Source organism: Pagrus major, chromosome 6 (assembly GCF_040436345.1).
Source record: "Pagrus major chromosome 6, Pma_NU_1.0".
NCBI lineage: Eukaryota > Metazoa > Chordata > Actinopteri > Spariformes > Sparidae > Pagrus > Pagrus major.
In genome coordinates, this window is record NC_133220.1 from 15,944,842 (window position 1) to 15,965,666 (window position 20,825).

At 40.4% G+C, this 20,825-nt stretch overlaps 1 protein-coding gene across 1 annotated transcript; it reads left to right on the forward strand.

Moving 5' to 3' along the window:
* Positions 1 to 14,068: 14,068 nt before the first annotated feature.
* Positions 14,069 to 19,510, forward strand: tas1r3 (taste receptor, type 1, member 3). Its single transcript, XM_073467656.1, has 8 exons — positions 14,069 to 14,271; positions 14,402 to 14,702; positions 15,997 to 16,353; positions 16,438 to 16,836; positions 16,922 to 17,125; positions 17,274 to 17,394; positions 18,450 to 18,820; positions 18,902 to 19,510. The coding sequence occupies exons 1-8, from the start codon at positions 14,069 to 14,071 to the stop codon at positions 19,508 to 19,510; spliced, it is 2,565 nt and encodes an 854-aa protein (XP_073323757.1).
* The last annotated feature ends 1,315 nt before the right edge of the window (positions 19,511 to 20,825 follow it).

Consider the following 20,825-nt stretch of genomic DNA (forward strand, 5'->3'; position numbering starts at 1 on the left):
GCTTTTAAAGCCTGACTCGTTCAGCCACAGGAGCATTAACATGGTCAGGTACTGATCATGGAGGATAAGGCCTGGTTTGTATTTGATGTCCCAAGCCATCCTAAAGGTGTTGGATGAGATTAAAGACAGGGCTCTCTACAGGCCAGTTAAGATCTTCACACCAAACTAGGGGAAAAAAATGTATTTATTGTCCAGTAAGCACAGAGGCATTGTCATGTTGAAACAGGAAAGGGACTAAACTAAATATAGATGCATCATAGAGCAAGATAGCGAAACCAAAAATGGTGCATACGCCTAAATCTTTTCAGCTTCCTGGTTTACTTCCGATGACATTCTGCTGTAATGTTTCTCCTGCTGGGACAATAAAATGTAAATTCTTAGACTTTGACAGATTTCTAAATCACTTTTCTGAACTTAAGGAACGTTTTCCAAACATAAAACCTCTATGAATCAAATATCCATTACAGAAAGAGTCATTATCGAGTTTTTTTTGCATTTCAAAGTATCTTGTTAACAGTTTTACAGATGTCTCTTATATAATGGTGGTCTAAAGAGAAAATGCCTTTTCGGGCGACAGTGAAATTTTATGCTGCAATACCGTGAGTGGCCACTGGGCAAAACTGTAAATAGGGCTGAGTGGCACTGCCGTGTCCAGGTCTAAATAGTAGATTCATGTCATACTTCAAAAAAATTTCCAGCTCCTGAGTTCACTTCCTGGATATGCGGCCCATTGAATATATGTTGTAGTCTTTCTCCCGTTGGCCTGTGAGTTCATGCTCGGCCCACAGATTTTACACTGTGATGACGTCACAGGTTTTCAAAACACTTTTCTTGGCTCAAGGTATGTTTTACACCAAAAAAAAACCCTCCAGGGATTTCATAAATTCATGAGAGAAGCAGTCATAATTGCCCTTGGAAAATATTTTTTGGGCCTTGGGGGAATTTTTTGCAATAATGCAAATGGCCACTGGGCAAAATTGGAAGCAAGGCTGAGTGCTGCTGTGTCCAGGTCTAAATGATACATTCATGTACCCAAACTGTTGGCACAAAGTTAGATCACACTTTTGGGAACACGGGTTACTTGAATCGCTCTGTGACTCTTTCTAGGGAAAAAATCAATAATTAAAAAAGACTTTAGTGGAATGACCACAGTCCGATTATAATATTTGCTAAAGCGCTGTATAAATATTGAAAGAAATTCTGTAAATGTGTAACAATCAAGGACAGAAAGTAAGGAAGTCCATTCAATATGTAACTGCGACAGTAATTTTAAACATTATTTTCAAAACACAAGTAAAAATCATGACAAATAAAAACAAGACAGAATTGTATGTTGCATGGTGTGTCAATAAACACCAAATGATAAATAAAAATAAATGATTAAATAAATACTATTATAAAAAGAAATTAAAGGTCTAAAATAGATCAAACAGATCATTCTGTGTCCGCCTCATTGTTCTCTCTCTCTGTCTTCCCTCAGTGTGGAACAGTGCGGGCCTGTTCTGCTGTGCCGTAAAGGTGTGTGATTAACTCTGCGTGAGTCAGATACAGGTGTTTTGCAATTTGAGGGAGGCCTCGAACACCACCCCCTTCCCCAGGTTTTTTATGTTTATAGTTGTGAGGCAGCCTGCATCTTCACACGCAAGCCTGCTGTCAGTCAGGATGAGCGACGGCGCACAGGTTATCATTTATCACGCTGGAGACAGTTGGAGGGTCTGCAACTGGGGTGTTTGTGTTTACACGTTGACAGATTTAGACCAGGCTTGGATATGACTGATCTCTCTCATGGGGGGAGAGTCAATAGCGGGAACAGGTAGAGTTTGCACTTACGGTGGTTAAGGATAACAGCCACTGATAAAGGTTGTATTAAGCACCATAACAGAGAGTTAAATCTGGGTGTTCAGATAAGATACACACTAACACACACACACACACACACACAGGAATTTTCTGGACACTAACATGACTTTCTAATTTACGTCAGAGTTTGAACAGAGTCTGGGGTCTCCTGCCCAATCCAGAGCCCTGCCCTTTATCACAGTCCTAACATGTCATCATGAGGGCTATTACCAATGTATGATAATGGTGATGACTGGTATTGTCACTTCCAGGGAGTAATGCAATGTGGATTTTCCTGTAAGGTCACCAGAGTGACGCAAAACCCGTGTCTTAAGAGCACAAACTGAGTCATCCATGCAAATAAAATACAATATACCTGGTGTGAGCACAGCACTTTCAGATCAGTCACCTTGTGTTTGACATTTAATTCTGCAAAAAGCTGGTTTACATTGCGCAAAATAAATAGCAGGCCTCTTCTCCTGGTTTGCAGCTCGTGTAGGTGACCTGTTTTAGGTCAGTTCTGTAAAATCATGGTGTCCCCTAGCAGCAGAACTGGTTTCATTGTGGAGCTTACTTGATCTCTCCATATGGGTTTACACTTTTCCTCCCACGAGGACACTCGTCTTCAACATTATGCCAAGCTCATACATAAAGACGTTCGGTAAAACTACATGAAACAGAAGACATCTTAAAAGATAGGATTAAATATTTTGATAGGTGTAAAAAAAAGAGTTATTGGTCTTCTGTCCATACCAGACATCGGGGACAAAATATCCAGTTGTGTCCCAGTTTGTGCAAAATGCATGTTACTGTGCAGCAGTCTGCGGGTATGTTTCAGAGTTACAGCATTTTTATTGGCAATTTCACACCATGTTTTACTACCCAGCTGCTACAACTCAGCAAGCAACAGTCCTGGGAAAGTTCTTACTCAATGACTAACTTTGGGTCAAAACTCTGGGGGACACTCACTTGATTTAAGCTGAACTAAAATGCATTTTTGCACAGAGCGATGGTTGTGGATTTTGTATATTGGAGTCACAGTAAAAATGGTTCTCTTCTCTGACAGTGCGGACAGAAGGAAGAGACCAATAACTCTTTCAATGTTTATATGTTTGTTTTAAAGGTGCAATATGTAAGAAGTGGCGACCTGTCGAATTCATACTTCGGACCAATAGGGGTGAGTATGTTGCTAACTGTACCTGCCGTTAGCTAGTCAGCTCAATTAGCAATGGTCTGGACTGGTGTTTGTCTTTGCACGCTAGTATAGTAGCTTTGGGCCATGACAGGCCAGAGCTAGGCTGGCTAGCATGCTCACTTCAGTAGATATCTCTATAGTGCAACAATACATAGACATCGTAACATCAAAACTGTTATTAGTTTACATTCTGTTGATAATTTCAGCTAATTTTTGAATGATGTCAACTAAAATTCTTTCATATTGCACCTTTGAGACAGACTTTATTTTCATAAGAGTGGATCAAGTGACCATGTTAAGTGTAATGTAATAGGGGTTGACGTAGTGACAAAGGGGCAGAGATTTATCACTCTAAGCACTATGAAGATTTACAGCGTCTTAGCTCACTGTTTCACTGTCATTTCCGGCCCGTAACCTGACTGCCCAGTACCAAACAGTAGCCAAACAAAGTTAACAGGTTCAGGTTACTTTAGGGGTACCCGTAGGTAGATTTGGTTTGTAGAAGCAGACAAGTCATACAACTCGACAGCACTGACAATAGACGAAAATAATATGTAGTTTTGAGAGTACAGTAAGAAGTACTCATGGCTCCACTAATCAGGATTAAAGAGAGGATTAACAATTTAAAAAACACTCAAATAAACTGCCTAATTTATTGCTTTTAAAGCATCTGTGCAAATGTTGCCAACTACTAGCTGGTGATCATAGAGGAGGCATTAGCATCTTAGGATCCAGATATTTCCCTCAGGTGTTGGTGGAGACTACAGAGGATTTTGCATCTTGATATTCGCCAGGTGGCTACAAACATGCTCCAAATTAATGTTTATTATGCTCTGTATCTGCTGGATATGCGATAGGCTACTGTTTACTAACAAGTTTGCCATCAAATCATAGGTGCTAATATGCCATTGTCTTGTTTACAGTTTGTTTCCACTGCTAAATTACAGGTTTAAATATAACCCAGGTTAATTACTGTTCCACTGGCCATAATTGAAAGGAGTTTATGATATAAAGTAGGCTCATCTGTTTTGATACAGTAAATATACCACCTGGAAGCCTTTCTGCCTCCCTGGAACAATAAGTCTTTCTCTTTTCTTTTCTTTTCTTTTCTTTTCTTTTCTTTTCTTTTCTTTTCTTTTCTACATATGTCCCTCTTTCATCTCTCTCTGTCTGTGGTTTCTCCCTCCTTCCCTTCATCCACACGGCTGCCCTTGGGCTTGCAGCACTAAAAATAATTGAAATAGTGATACACTGTTAAGCAGCTTTAATGAGCAGCTGGAAACTGCAGAGGTACTGCCTTCATCTGCAATTCATCAGTGATCGTTGGAAAATATGGGCCAGTGATGGAGTGATAACAGTAATGTGAAGGCTGCTCAAGTTAAACGATGTTCAGGGTTTGTGGCTATGCCTGCTAATGAGCAGGTAACCAACAGCCAGTGTTTCCATTCATGTTACAAAACAATGCTGTGTTTCCATTACAATGGAGGCTGTTAAAATCTAAATATTGTTTGTTATTTGGAAAGAAACAATGGTAACATTTTACTTTAAACCCTCATTATTTAGCAGTGATAGGCAGTATATAAACATTCAGTACATGGTTTATAACATACGATTATAAAGTTGCATGCAGATGTAAGTGGCTATTAATGAATTAATGAATGTCAATATAGTGAAATACAAATGTAACAATATAAAATTGTCTTTATTGTGCAATTATAATTTCTTTCAAATACTGTACAAGAATAAACACTTAAAATGTATTTATATCTGCATACAACTACTTTACCACGTGTTATAAACCATTTATTAAATATTTATATAGTGCTTACATAAGTCATAAGTAAAGTCCAAACAGCTTATAGCAACCCATAATTACATTTCCTGTTAGGCGGCGACCTTTAGTGGCTGTAAAAATTATTTCGGCAGCAAAGGAGGAAGTGAGGAGAAGTAGTATAAAGAGTAAAAAGTCTGTATAAGCAGGAGGTCAGGGATGGACGGTCGGGTTAAACAAAGACAGGACTTTCAATTAGGAAACCGCTGTTCATGTCCAGTGTGAAACCTAACTGCTACTTACGTAGTTAGGTTATGTCGCGTAAGTTTGTAACTGAAGTTACAGAAGTAACCCAAATCAAAATGTTTTACTGAACCTAACAAGGTAGTTTTAGTGCCTAAACCTAACCAAGTAGTTTTGTTGCCTAAACCTAACCAAGTAGTTTTGTTGCCCAAACCTAACCAAGTAATTTAAGTGCCTAAACCTAACCAAGTAGTTTTAGTGCCTTAACCTGACCAAGTAGTTTTGTTGCCCAAACCTAACCAAGTAATTTAAGTGCCTAAATATAACCAAGATATTTTAGTTGCTGAACTTAACCAAGTAATTTAAGGTCCTAAACCTAACTAGGTAGTTTTAGTGCCTAAACCTAACCAAATAGTTTTGTTGCCCAAACCTAACCAAGTAATTTAAGTGCCTAAACCTAAGTAGTTTTAGTTCCTAAATCTAACCAAGTAGTTCTCTTGCCTAAGCTTCAACAAAATGTGACAAAGGTCGGGTATGTCCATCGCTTGTACACCGCAACGGTTACCTTGTTTTGGGAATAGTGATATATGCCGTTTTCGGAGTTGCTGGCAATTGACCTATTCAGTCATTTATGTTTGAGGATGTGTTGGTCAAGCCCCCATGACTTAAAGCAGATGCCCTACTTCACTCACTTAGAAATTATGAAATATATGAAAATGGGTCTCTATGTTTGTGGTTTGAGGCATGAAAATGACTATGACTGGAAACAGATTCAGGTTACCTGAAATGACTGTGCATGTGGCTGCATGGGGCAGCTCCTAACCTGTGCTGAGGAGGACAGACACCCTGAGGGTTGGACTGTGGCAGCTGGTATGTTTCTAAAAACAGGCAACCCCCCTGCTGCTCACCCCTTCCTCCTCCTCCTCCTCTGTTCTTCATAGCAGATGCTGATCTCTGTCTGTCTTCAAAAGGAAGTAATTATTGAGTCAGAGGGAAAGACGCACCTCCTTTTAATAAAACAACATCAAATCATCCGATGACTGACAGCCTCAGAGTCTGACTCACATGTTGGACGGAAACGGAGAGTGAAAAGGTTCAACAATGACAAAGAGAAAACTGAATTAGAGGTCTTAAGGGAGGCAGAGTCATGCAGTCGGGACAAGACAGAGCTGCAGGCACCAGACATCGCCAGCTTTCATCCCACTTCATGTCTCTCCTCATAAACAGCATTTCCCTCCTCCGCTCCCGCAGTGTAACCTCGATTACTGCCTGTCTTTCTAGCAGCTCTCCTCTCACTCTCTCTCCTCTCTCTCTGTCTGTCTGACTGTATGACTCTTAGCCTCTGTCCTCTGTCAGCTCAGCCTCTTACATAAGATTGACCTGGTAAAATTCCACAGCGCTCGCTTTGCTCCCTGCTCCTCTAACTTCCAAGTGTTTCACCCCGTAGCGACAACAATTTGTTACTGTTCGTATCCAGCCGCCCACTCGTAGGATGTTTTTCCAGCTGCTCACAAACAGGCTACCTCACTTCAAATGAGGCTCAAATTGGGGGGAGCTTTACTTTTAAGAGAAGTCCATCATCTAAAAACACTGTGTGTCATTGTTGCGAGTGGTCTTGCCTCCCGCTCTGGAGCGTCTCCTGAAGCTGCTCACGTGAACTGGGGATGCTTTTGGCTGCCACACATGAAACAGCACTTACTTAATTTCTTATTTATTGGGAATTTCACAGTATGCTTGGCTAGTTGTGCACACAGTGAGCATTGTATTTGATATGGCAGCAATACTTATTTTGCCACAGTTTGTCATTTTTTCAGGTTTCTAATGTTTTCTATTGTGTGCAGCTGTGATAAACTAAAATTATAACATTTCAGTATAAATGTAACCTGCAGTAACAGATGTTCTGGCCGCTTGGGAGAAGTGGAAACAACACACAAGACACAAGATATAACTACAAATTAAAACAGGAAATAACTAACCAAAAACCAAAACTATGACACTGGACTGTTGGACAAAGTTGTGATATTGGTTAGGTTTAGCCACAAAAACGACTTGGTTACGTTTAGGAAAAGATCTGTTTGGGGTTCAAAAAAACTACATTCAGTCACACCACAGATGTCAAATGTAGAAGCGTAGCGTCACTGACCAGCTTGCTGTATTTGACGCCTTAGAAGTGAGAACAGACTGGACAGGCGAACTTTGGTTCACACTTCAAGTCAAGAAAAAAAAAAAGTTTAACCTGCTATTTTTGGTTCCAGCTGGAAACCAACTCTTTGGGTTCCAAACTTATTCATTTTTGGTTCAAAAGCTTCAGCTACAGCAAAAATAGGTACACAAATAGGTACACAAATCCCTCTGTGTTCACCAGCTTGTCTGTAACTTTGTCTTCCTGCTGTTTGGTGCTGGGAATGTAGCGTAGAGTGGGTTTATTTGAGGTAGTTTGCTGAAAAATTATGATATGACAGCAGTGAAACTCAATATAAAGCTTCATAAGGATGAGCAGAGTGACAGTTTAAGGTGATAATTCTCTGCAGGTTCATCACTACGAGGGACCCCTTTCACATTGTCACATTGTTTTCACATTGTCATATGATACATAAATTACACTCGCTTTAACTTCATCACACTACATCACCTTTTCAGTTTTTAACTGCTGCGTAGATTCAATTATATCTTTACTTGGCTCACATCACCAGTTCCAGGAGGTAAAAACCGCAGCAGGAGAGCAGACTAACTCAGAGATCACAGATAACTTGTCTGATGAGTCACAGACCGGAGGACGACAGATGAGACCTATCAGTTAGCTTTGGGATGTAACATGACACCAACACATGCAGGACTGCACACATTTCAACACACACACACACACACACTCTCTCTCTCTCTCTCTCTCTCTCTCACACACACACACACACACACACACACACACACAGGCAAACATGACAGATATAAAAGTCAGATATTAAGTGCTTTCTGCTGTGCTACTCATGCCCATTTAAAATCCATAGATCCGGAGAGTGCAATCAATAAAACGGGTCAGTTACACACATCCTGGCTGATGCAATTCACAAACAGACTGGAGATACTGAAAAGTAGTTTTTTTTTTCCAAGCAACACCATTGTCTGAATATGTTTGTATACAATGATCAGAGTGATGTTCCTTCATTCATCAGATCGCTAAATAATGTCCTGTGTTATGTGCAAGAAAACAAATGAGCACATAACATCCTCCTTTGCTATTACAGTGGTGGTAAGTGTATTTATTCAACTTTAGCTTAATGCAGGTCCAGCACTGGTTGTACAACACGAATTGTACTAATCCCCAGTTCATTAGTCCGTATGTCACAACAGTTTACCCAGCTGTGACAACCTGGATCATTTGCACAGAGTGAAAGATAACTGATCAATCGTTAGTGATGTCTGAAATTCAAGGTCCTCTGTCACTCTTTCGCTCACTCCTCCCCTCTCCAACTTCCTGCCCTCGCAGTCAGAATAAATCATCGAACATTTCCAACACTTAAAATAGGGACTCCACTTTTTGCGTGACAACTGTGCCAGTCATTTCATTTCATAACTAACCAGCACAGGTGAAACACTTTTCTCCTCCCCTCTCAGATTATTCAACAAGCTTGTAAAATTCACCCAGCTTCGTGCCCAAGGGCTGCTGTGAGTCAGTCAGCCTCTGCAGTGTTTGTGGGCGAGCAGGCTGGCAAAGATGGAGCCAAACACTCTTGTCCCTGATTTGAACTGTACATTATAGGTTTTTTCTCCCCATGACCTGCACGTTAGTCAATCCAGTGTGCAAACATCATTGTTCCAGTCCCTGGACAGTGCTACCTTAGTTCTAAGAATCGGGTTAATTTGTAGGTGCTTTTTTGTCAAGTTTTATCAAAGTTTCCTTACTGTTTTGTTTAATGTAGCCATAAATAAACCTCCACAGAGAAGTCAGATAAGTTCAAGCATAGGCAGATGTTAAACAAAGATATTCAAATGACTGCACCTACAATGAAACAATGCACAATTATGTATCCCATTGTTTATATATCCCTGCACATGTGAATGTATGTACAAACACAAGTTGCAACACACTTGTGCGCCACACACACACACACACAGGCCAAAGACAGGAAGAAGAACAAGTTTTACTGCTGGAAGGGGGGAGGATGGATCCTTTATTTAACCCTTCAAGGTGAGGTAAAAACACCTCCATAACACACGTGTTCAGACTGTGATAACACACACAAGATCCTCTGCACGATGTTGTAAACTCAGCAACGTTACACCACCACCGCTGGTTCAACCCTGACCAGCCACCCCCGCCGGCACACACCAGGATCTCGTCGTTCCCACGTTAACTCCAGCATCGTTGCCTCAGAGCTGCTCGAGACAGATGGTCTCATGTCCAGCAGCACAGCTTAGTATTCTGCTGCCTGGCTGCTGCATGGACTCGCTGGCTGGCTGGCCTCACTCTGCACAGAGAGGCTGGCTAATAATTTGTCAGCCCCTGTGGGGTATGAGGCCAGCATGTCAACAACGGGCCCTGTGTTTCTCAGGCCAGCGATGGAGATTAGAGAGCGAGGCTGATCCACTCTGCAGGCAAAGCGGAGGGGAGTAGTGTGAGGGAAGAAGGGCAAAAGGAAGCAAGGGAGAGAGGTTGGTATTCCTGGGAGGGAATATTGCCCAGACTGTGTTTTGCAACCGTCACGGCCATTTGGGACTGACAGCAGGGGCACTAGTGGCCTATTATGTTTGCTAACCACAGCATATTACCACTGGCACAAAGGCACAAAGCACCCTAACGTGCAAGAGTAACTATTCCTTCACATCAGGATGCATGTTTGATGTTCCCTTTATGCAAAAACGTCTATGTTTTCTCAATATGAGAGGTGTTGTGCAACAGTGTTCCCTCCTTTGCAGGTCACAAGGCCAACCCATGGAAATCTACAGACAGGCTGACAGGACAAAAACATGTTTCTTCAGATTCAGAGTGAAACAAAACATTAGGACCAAGAAAATCATTTCAGGATTTCTGTAGGTTGACTCCCCTCTGTTATCAGTTGTTCAAACAGGCCTGCGCTACACAATGTACCTGCTGCCCACACAGCTGCAGGAAGCTCCACCTTCGCTCCATCACCATCAAGACAATATGTCCCGTTCTGAGATTTCTAACCTCAGGCCTCTAGCTCCTCATAACATAAATATTCCCTTTCTGTATGTACAAGTAAAGTGCCAGATTTCAAATAGCCTACAGGCAAGGCACAGTGCAAGTCCCCATAAGTGAAGATGATAAAATACACACATCTGACATCTAGTGGCTGAGCTATGTAAATGTCCACGCTCAGAAAGAAGTAGAGTTTCTGCACGAGGGCAATAAAACTTACATGAACTTTACAGTATTGCAGCAGACAGAGTTGGTGTGAAACAGCTTTAAAAGAGTCAATTATGTAAAAACATTAACATTTTATTTATGTGAGAGCTGCATTACAAGCGTAACATGCCACAAATTTGATGCTTCTTCTTGACCTTACATTGTAGTAAATTATCAAAATATTTTTCCTATACTTTTCTTTAGATATTTGGACTGTTGTTCAGACAAAAAAAGACATTCGAAAAAGTCATCTTGATCTTGGACTAGGTTTTCAGGTCTTGGGGAGTACATATGTTGGTTGGAGCTGAAGGCAAGAACATTTTTGCAATGCATTTGCTGGTTACAGGTTTGAATAAACAGTCAATATTTCTGATACTGCTGCAATGACAACACATCCTCACATCAAAATGGCAACTCCCAGCGACTCCCAAAACAACACATATCACCGTTCTGGCCATTGTGAGTCCAACAATGTTATAGAAGTGCAATCCTACATCAATTATATTACTCTTTAGATTGATTAATGGACCAAATTATTGGCGGATTAGTCAATAATGAAAATAATCATTATTTGCAGCTCAAATTTGCCTCAAAGGGCTTTACAATCTGTGCAGCATACAACACACTTGACATCAATTTGTGTGCATTAAAACATCCCATAAAACTCCTTAATGGGGAAAAACCTGCATGTATCCTCTTAAAAAAGCTACATCTACCAGTTCTAATCTAAGCTGTTCTGAACACCCATGAGACGGGTTACTTTTATGACCATCAAGCACTCCAGTGCAGCAATGATAGTGATTTTCCATCTGCCAGTTAAGTGTGTCATCAGGCTGCTGAGAAAGTATTTAATACCTGGAAACCAAACAGAAAACGTGTTTGCATGCGTGTGACGCTTGCCCAGATCATAAATGAAAGTTATCCATCGCCACAACACACAAAAGGTGAGTTCACGCTTGAGAAAGAGAGCTGCACAAACATAAATAAGATGTTAATCTGAAGCCACTGTCTGCACACAGGAGCGGTTCAGCAGCACTGAGCCCACACTAATCACGCACAAGATCCAGTCAGAGACGTGTAATTAAATGCGTGCAATTTTAAATGTTTCTGCAAATAAAGGTGATTCTGACTATTCACAGAGAGGATAAAGCCTTGAATACGGTCTTGTGGAAGAAGAATGAACCGTAGGTGGAACGATCAGACAGGCTGTGCTAAAGAGAAACATTGAGTTTCATCACCGGCCTTCTTACGTCAAGATGACTAACAAGATAGCCAGCAGAATACCTCCTTTATGTCCCTGAACAAACCCTTCCTGTAACTGATATGTCATCACATCAGGCTTGTTCACCACAAAAGATAACATGAAAAACATGATAATGCGAGTACAGAAAAGTTCACGTTTAGGAGGAAACTCGACATTCTGTGTTGTTCTATGAGATATAATATTAAAAAAAATATATAAAATAAAAATTTGCACAAAATGCCTATTTCTACATAATGTTGCTTTAAGTAGTTTAATATTTTCTGTCTATACTCCAGTCTGTAACATGTGCTCTAGAATTGATTGGCTTTGTTTTGCTAATGCTTACTCCCTGTTAAAGTCTTACTTTAGTCTAATATGCAAATATGCTTTGTGCCAAATGCTGCCTCCAGTCACGGCAAAACAAGGTTTGTTAGAGAGACAGGTCTGCCTTGTTCCCTTTGCAGATTCCAAATAAATCTAAAAAGACTATTGTCAAAGAAGATGTGTATTTAACAAAGGTGAAATAATCTCATGCCACAAGGAGAATTTTTGCCTGTTACAAAACAATTTTCATGACTTTCCAGACAAAATACTTCACAAAAAAGACAGGTAATGGAGTGCAACATCACATGTTATGTAAAGCCACTACAAGAAACTTGACTACAGAGCAACTCAATTTATTCTCAGCACTCCACCATAAAATAATGCCAGCATTAGGCATTAAGAATAACTATAATAACTACACAGAAATAGTCAATCTTCTTGCTGTTGATTTCATTTGCTTATGTGGGTCATGTCGTGAAATTTTTGGGTTTCTTAGGTTGTCAAATCCTGATTCTTTGGGTTGGTGGGTCAAGCCGGCCACAGACCTAAAGTCTCACTATCTGACGACCTGGGACACCCAAATCATCAGTATTTTATGTGTCATACTATCTTGCAAATAATGATAAGGGCTTACAGTAGAAACATTTGATTAAAGTATACTGTACATGTCTTAAAACCTTGACCCTTAAGGCAAGAAATTATGTAATTTCAATGACTAAAACAGAAGTGAGCAGGGTTAACTGTAATGGTGGTAATTATTCTGTGTGTTAATTTAAAAGAAATCAATTTAGGGAAACATTAAAAATTATTTGAAAAAAACTTAGTAAATACCATCATCATTTTATCTCATTCTTAGGGCAACTAGATAGAAATGTTGTCTGCAAAGGTGGATAGAAGGCAATTGTTTTCCAACTGGTGTTTTCACGTCTGAAATTACACTGGTTTTGTCTGGGAGCTCAAGTTTCCACCGACACTGGTGCACGTCAGGTGAACAGGAGGCTCTTACAATGACAGCCTGTCAATGTAATTTCTCCGCCTTCAGTCAAGCTTAGCTATTGTCCCTTTCTAGTTGTACAATCACGCTAATTGGGCAAAATTAAGGTTTGCTCAATGTTTGATTTAGAAAATACTATTCAAAAGAAGTTAAGTCTGCTGTAGGCTTATGAAAATATCTCGGGAGGGAATGTTTCAATTTGCTTGTATGGATGACAAACACCCAGCGATGGTTTTGCATGGAAATGAAAATGCAAAACCAACACTGAGGTGAATGCAAAACACGATGCGAAAATGACAACATAGAATAAAAGCATGTCGCATTATGAGCATTAGAAGTGTCCAGTTTGAACTTACTGCAGTTTGTTTCATAACTGCACACTGTTTGCAGTAACAGGATTAGTGTAGTATAAATATATAATATAGACTAAAATGACATGATAAGCCACACACAGAAACTAAATATTTGCAAAGTGATACTTGTGAGGTTTTGTTGTGATAACAACTCAGGGTCATGGGCAGAAAGGAGTTTAGTGTGCTTATGGGCTCATCTCCTGACAGATAGTTACACCAAAGAGAATCAAAGAGCAAACCACAAGCAAATGTCAGGAAAATGCTCCGGATGGATGAAACCCTCCTGCACAACACACAAACAGATACACACACAAACGCACAGTGAGTCTTTCCTTCTTAAATGCAGCGCCAACAAATAAGATGCCACCATTCACAGCCTTTCTTTCAGATTTAAGGTTCTGTCATTTTAGACAAAATCAAAATTAAAGTGCCAATAATACTACAGCGATTGTCTTTTTTTAATTCTAAAAGTTAAAGAATATGTTGATTATAAATGTTATGGGGTGCTGATCTTTCATTTCATGTCCATTTGTACCACACATGTAAATATAGGTTATTATTTAAAGGACCATTTCACATGATTTGCAGTTACTTGGAATTACACCTTCAGGTGGCCGGGATAGAGGTGGGGCCATTTGCACCAATCCGCCGTGGGGCTTTCGAGCGAGTTTGCATACAACAAAATCTCCTGATGTACTGACACACATGCACTCCAGCCTCCATCTCTGGCTAATCCACAGCATGGCTGCACCAGCCGTTCTGCTGGTTTTGTGCTGGGCTTTTGGACTGAGCTACAGTGCGAGTTCACCCGAATGGTTCCAAAATATTTCGACCAATCTCTTCAATTTGTCTGGAGACATTATGCTCGGAGGGCTCTTTCCCATTAACCAGCTCACCAGCAACCTCAGCCAGAGGAGGGAGCCTGATAACATCAGCTGTGAAAGGTAATGGGTTATGAAATATAGTATTTTAGGGGAAATAATGACCCACTTCTCTTATATTCTGCACTGAAATGTGTGCTTAACTTGACTAACAAGGCCTCCATTTTGTTTTTTTCTGCCCGTGGTCCCACAGTATAAATGAGTATGGACTGGGCCTCGCTCTAGTAATGAAATATGCAGTGGATGAGATCAACGCAAACCAAATTCTGCTCCCTGGCCTCAAGTTGGGTTACGAAATCTATGACACATGCAGACAATCTGCCGTCATTGTGAAGCCGGCTATCTCTTTCCTCACTGCAAAGTCTGACAATGTGCTATCTGTGGAGTGTAATTACACCAACTATGAGACCAGCATATCAGCCGTGATCGGGCCTTATAGCTCGGAAATGGTGTCAGTCATAGGAAAACTCATGGGATTCTTTCTGATGCCACAGGTTTGGTTAAAATTATGTCTCATCATATGTTCACATGCATTCTCGTTTTGGGTTGATTTGACAGTTTTGTTCCTCAAGAAATATTCCTAATTTTTAAAGAAATTATAAAATTCAAGCTAAATATTAAACACATAGAACAACATGGAAGAAGGCAAGTGAGCTGTCTCACAAAGCAAGATGTAATACAGTAAAACATTCATTTGTTCTTCATTATTGTCAATCCTAAAATGTTTGGGCTTTTTTTTACAATATAATTACATAGAAAACAGCTGCCCACTTGAAGTATCCTGCAACCTGTGGCCGTATGCAGTGATGGAATGTAGGTTGAGTGCAAGTACTGTACTGGTTAGTACAATTTTGAAGTACCTGTTCTTTACTTAAAGGGGCTCTATTTATCAATTTTTAACAATTTACATGCATTAATGATTTTTTATTGAAGATATGAGAGTGAATTGTAACTTGACGTAAAAAAAAAACGAGACCTTTCCCGTCTCTCTCAGTTGCCTATGCAAGTTTACTGCTGCTGGAATGTGGACAGTTTGTGAAGGAGTCCAGTCGGATTTTCTGCAACAGTCCAAAGGATGAGACTTTATGCACGTTCTCGAGTGCCTCTCCGCTAACAGAGAACAACAGTAGCTAACATTAGATTAGAATTGAAGTCCGCTAACATAAACTAAGACCGGCCTCCAGTTCCACAAAACCCCTTTCAGTATTTTCATTTTCTATTACTATATACTTCCACTCCACTACATTTTGGAGGCAAATACTCAACTTTTACTCCACCTTTGATAAATTTAATTACAAGTTACTTTGCAGATTGCATCCTGCATCAGAGCCAAAGTAGTGCATTTTTAGATTATTTTATCAAAAAAAAAAACACTGCTTCCAAACATCAGAAACCCTACAAAGGCTAACTGCAGTAACTATGCGAAATATGAGACTGAGAAAAATGGCTTCAAAGTGTTTTGACTGTAAAGCCAAATGAATATGAATACAAAAGTGGTAATGTTCTTATTAATATATATATTCTTTAAATTATTTTCATTTCGGAAAAATTATGACCAAATATTTGGCCTGTTACCCTAAAAATGCAAATACTGCACTCTGCCTTTCTATTACCTGAAAAGGATATACATAGGTAGTGCAACGCAGTAAACACAATCTTCTTTGTGTCTTCTTCCTGAGCTAATCTCTCAAAAAGATCTGTCAATAATGGGCAGGCCTGGGTAACATCAGTGTGGTAAAATTCAGAATTGGTATAATATTAATAATCTTAATAATCTTCTCACTTCAGATTAGCTATGGCGCCACCAGTGACAAATTCAGTGACAAGCTCCTCTACCCGTCATTCTTCCGCACGGTGCCAAGTGACAAATGGCAGGTGGAAGTCATGGTGCGCCTGCTGAATGAGTTTAAATGGAACTGGGTGGCGGTGGTGGGCAGTGAAGAGGAGTACGGACAACGAGGTGTGCAGGAATTCTCCAAAGTAGCCTCAAATAACTCAGTCTGCGTGGCCTATCAGGGGCTGATCCCAATATACACTGACCCTGCACCAGCTGTCAAAACCATCATCGACAATATAATAGCAACCAAAGTCGGAGTGGTAGTGGTCTTTTCTCTCCCAGATCCAGCTTCTGTCTTTTTTAAAGAGGTTAGTGAAGCATTTTAAACAAGTATTACATCTTGTAGGTGGATACATTATATTCAATTCAGTCATTAATCCAATCTCCCCCAGATTATCAGGAGGAATGTAACGGGTGTGTGGATTGCCAGCACAAGTTGGGCCATCCATAGTCAAATGACTTCTCTCCCCGATATCCAAAAAGTCGGCACAATCATTGGATTTACTGACAGGATGCAGACCCTGGATATGTTCACTGCATACACACGGGAGCTCTTCGTTAAACTGAGTGAGGACAGGTCACCACCACCACCAGATCCTCTCAATCCCTGCCCACAATGCTGGAACTTCTCACCTGCCAACATTACCTTGGTGGAACAGCCTGTGCTGCAGCGCACAGCTTTCAGTGTGTATGCTGCCATCTACAGCGTGGCACAGGCACTGCACAACCTGCTGGGATGCAGTGCAACTGCCTGTGAGCGAGGACCTGACACTAAAATCTATCCCTGGAAGGTGATGTTTTTGTCTGTTTTATAGCTGATTGCAGAATTTTTTAACAACACTGACTTTAAAAAATTAATTAAACTTTATTTTACAGCTGTTGGAGACTTTAAGGAATACATCTGTAGACATGAACGGCACACGCTTAGTATTTGACAGTGATGGCAACCCAAACATAGGATACAATTTGGTTGAGTGGAACTGGACTGGCTCGGCTGTAGAATTCATTGAGATTGGAAGCTACGAACAAAATCTGGACATCAACAAGTCTCTGTTCAAATGGCACACGGGAAACTCAGAGGTAATTTCAGCAATTTACTAGAAAATTGATATAAACCTTTAAACATATACTGTACAGTTTAAAAGATTTGTGATTAAAATCCACCTAATCATAATCCAGTTTGAGTAACTGAAGTGATACATTTTTTACCATAACAATCCTTTTGCAGGCTCCTCAGTCCACCTGTTCATCAGATTGCGATCCAGGCCAGGTCCGCAGAGTCAAAGGCTTCCATTCCTGTTGTTTTGATTGTATTGACTGTTTGGCCGGCACTTACCAGGCAAATAAAGGTAATGCGGTTGTCCATATCTCTCTCTAATACAAGAAGTAGTTCCACATTTTGGGAAATAAACTCATTTGCTTTCTTTTCCGAGAATTACATGAGAAGATTGATGTGTGTGTGTGTACAATAAATATAAAGCTGCAGCCAACAACCGGATAGCTTAGCTTAGCATAAAGAGTGGAAACAGGGGGAAACAGCTAGCCTGGCTCTGTCCAAAGGTAACAAAATCTGCCTACCGGTACTTACTAAAGCTCATTTACAGACACATCATTAAAAATTCTGATTTTATATATGGAAAAGTCGCTGTCACCCTCTCTACCGACTCTTTGTCACACTTCCGCCTGAAAAATTTGTCCCCAGCAGCAAGAGCCAGGCAGCTCCTGCTTGTGACTGGAGGTCATCATGTGACATGATTTTGAGCAAAAACTTAACTCACAATGTCTTCGCCGCCTTCCACTATTAAGTTGTTGTAGCTACTATCTTTGGCAACTTATCTAGAAAAAACACTAAATTTAATGAGGAATAGTCACCATGACCCGGTCAGCTCTCTTAACTGAGCCTTTGGTAAACTTCCCCCTGGAAAACAGCATCCCTCTCCAGTGCCAGACAGGGTCCGCTATTTACTGGTGGCGATTATGTCATGTAATTTAGAGCAAAAAACTTCTCTTTGTCACTTTCCACAATGCATGGTGAGTCAAAATCTCAATCACAACACAACAGCATTCATATGATTGTAAACAGTTTGCTTAGACAGTTTTAGATTTACATGTGGAAACGTGCAAAAAAACCCCACAGATCTCAATGTTATTATGTGTACCGTCAAGCCTATTTTGGTTTCGCAACGCTGCCATGCTGAATGAATAAAATGCTTAATTCCGGCACTGCTTGGTTCAGTGTGAAAATACAAAGGCAGTGTAGAAGCGAGTGTTCGTTGGGGCGCTATTGCAGAATCTCTGTCTGAATAGGGCTAGTGTCACTTATAGTCCTGGTTTGTTAGTCTTTTTTCTAGACGATATGCTTGTTAATCAAACCAAATGTCCTGTTGTGCTTTCTGACTCATAGAGGATATTCAGTGCAAACACTGCCCCGAGGGTCAATGGTCTGAAGAGCGCAGCACTAATTGCACTGCACCCACCTTTGTCGTTCTGTCCTGGGATACACCTGAAGCTCTGGCAATGACGCTGGCTGGGGTGCTGGTGGTGGTATGTCAGGGGTCCGTGGGTGTTGTGTTCCTGAAACACAGAGGAACCTTTCTGGTAAAGGCCTCGGGGGGAGTCCTGAGTTTTGTAGCTCTTCTCAGTCTGATGGCAGCTTGCCTCAGTCTGCTGCTCTTCCTGGGGCAGCCAGGGGATGGGGTGTGTCGTCTTCAGCTGCCCCTCACCTCCATTTTCCAAACAGTGGCCCTCTCCATTATCGCATTCATCTCACTACAGGTAAGGAATGACAGGTAAAATGCTTTACTGTATTGTAGAGCGAACATTGTAATCAGGCTGCAAACCCTTCTTTTCAAACAGATATTCTACATATCAGAGTTCCCAAAGACGGCTGCCTCTCACCTGCATGTACTAAGAGGCCCTGGAATCTGGCTGTTTGTGCTGGTCTGCTGTGTTGTGCAGGCTGGTATCTGTGGCTGGTTTGTTCAGGAAGGGCCCTCGCTGTCTAAATATCTGGCAAACATGAAAATAGACTTTGTGACAAAATTTCTTGCATGCCCAGTGGAACCCTTGTCTGGATTTGCCCTAATGGAAGGTTTCATCAGTGCACTGGCCCTGATATCATTCATGTGCACCTTCATGGCAGTAAAGCCTCTTCATCAGTACAACCTTGCAAGGGACATCACTTTTGCGTCCCTGATCTACTGTGTGATTTGGGTGACCTTTATTCCTATTTACATTGGCCAGGGTCACAAAAACAGGTCTATTGTCCATGTTTCGTTCACCCTGGCAAGCAACTTCGGACTGGTGGCAGCCTACTACTTCCCAAAATGCTACCTGCTGTTGAGAAAACCTGAGCTCGATAAGGCAGAGCACTTCTGTACCTTCCTGGAGGGCGTTCCACCAACACCAATTCAGGAGGAACCACAGTCACAGACAGAATCAGAGCAATCATCAAGAGTCATGTAAAGTTTAAATTTGCTTTGTATGTGAACGAATATTGTTTGTGAATGAACTAGCTAAGGTCTAGTATGAAACATACTGTATAGCTATAAGTTGACCCATAATGTAATATGAATCTATAATCATGAAAAACAAAAGCTCATGTACACTCTATAGAAACAGTGCATTTATGTACATTTTGTATAATTTTATTAGAATAAAGAGGCCACAATGGTCTAATTGTAGGAGTAGATTTTGACAGAAAACCTTTTTTGGGTTTTTTTCCCCCTTTTTTATGGGACATTGCTGTGATTTATGCAACATAAATAACGTAAAGACAATTACATTTTTGTTTTTGAGTTTTCTTTGTTGTTTTAATATTTTCCCCTAAGGGGCACTGGACCATTTTCTTCTCTTCAGATCCTTAGTTTAAATAATTAAATGTTCCAATATCCTGCATTCAAAATAAGTATTATTAAAGCCAACATTGGATTTTGGGGGCCGATGCCGATACCAATATTGATATACAAGCTGATACTTATGTACAAACACACAAACGTAATGGAGGCAGGATATTTTACAGTGTAACAATAAACTTTATTGTCCAAAATAAAATTGGAGGACAGAAACCCCTTAACTTTATTGGGAATTTAATCATTCATGCCGCGAGCATCTTTTCTGCATTAAGTTCTGTTTGTGCACATATAGGACACCATATATGCTGATATCGATGTATCTGTAATAGGCCAATGATGGCCGACGGCGGTGGAATATAACTAAGTACATTTACTTAAGTACTGTACTTAAGTATAATTTTGAGGTGCTTGCACTTTACTTTAGTGTTTACATTTTCTAGTATTTTATACTTCCAGTTCACTACATTTTGGAGGCAAATATTGCACTTTTTACTAACTACATCTTTTAAACCTTAGTTACCAGTTACTTTGCAGATTGCATGCTGCCTCGGAGCCAAAGCCAGAGCCAGAGCCAGAACACTGTTTGAAGCTAGAAAAGGTGGCAGGGTCAGCCAAAAATAAACAAAGTAAACCAGTATGAAATTGTGTTGCCCTTTAAAGTCAGTTTGTTTATTCAGTTTATTCCTTCATGAAAACAAAGAGTTTGGGCCATCCCATCCCATCAATGGAGTTTAATTATTCAGTTTGTTTAGACATAAGACAAAATCAGTCAATGAACATCTTTCTCTTCTGATTAAAATGTCTTCCCCCAAACTACATAGTGCACCTTTAAAAAACAGATTCTGACAATCAGGCCCATAATCAATCAAACCATAGTATACAGTATATGCAAATATGTAAATACAGGTATAATTAACTTTTACTGT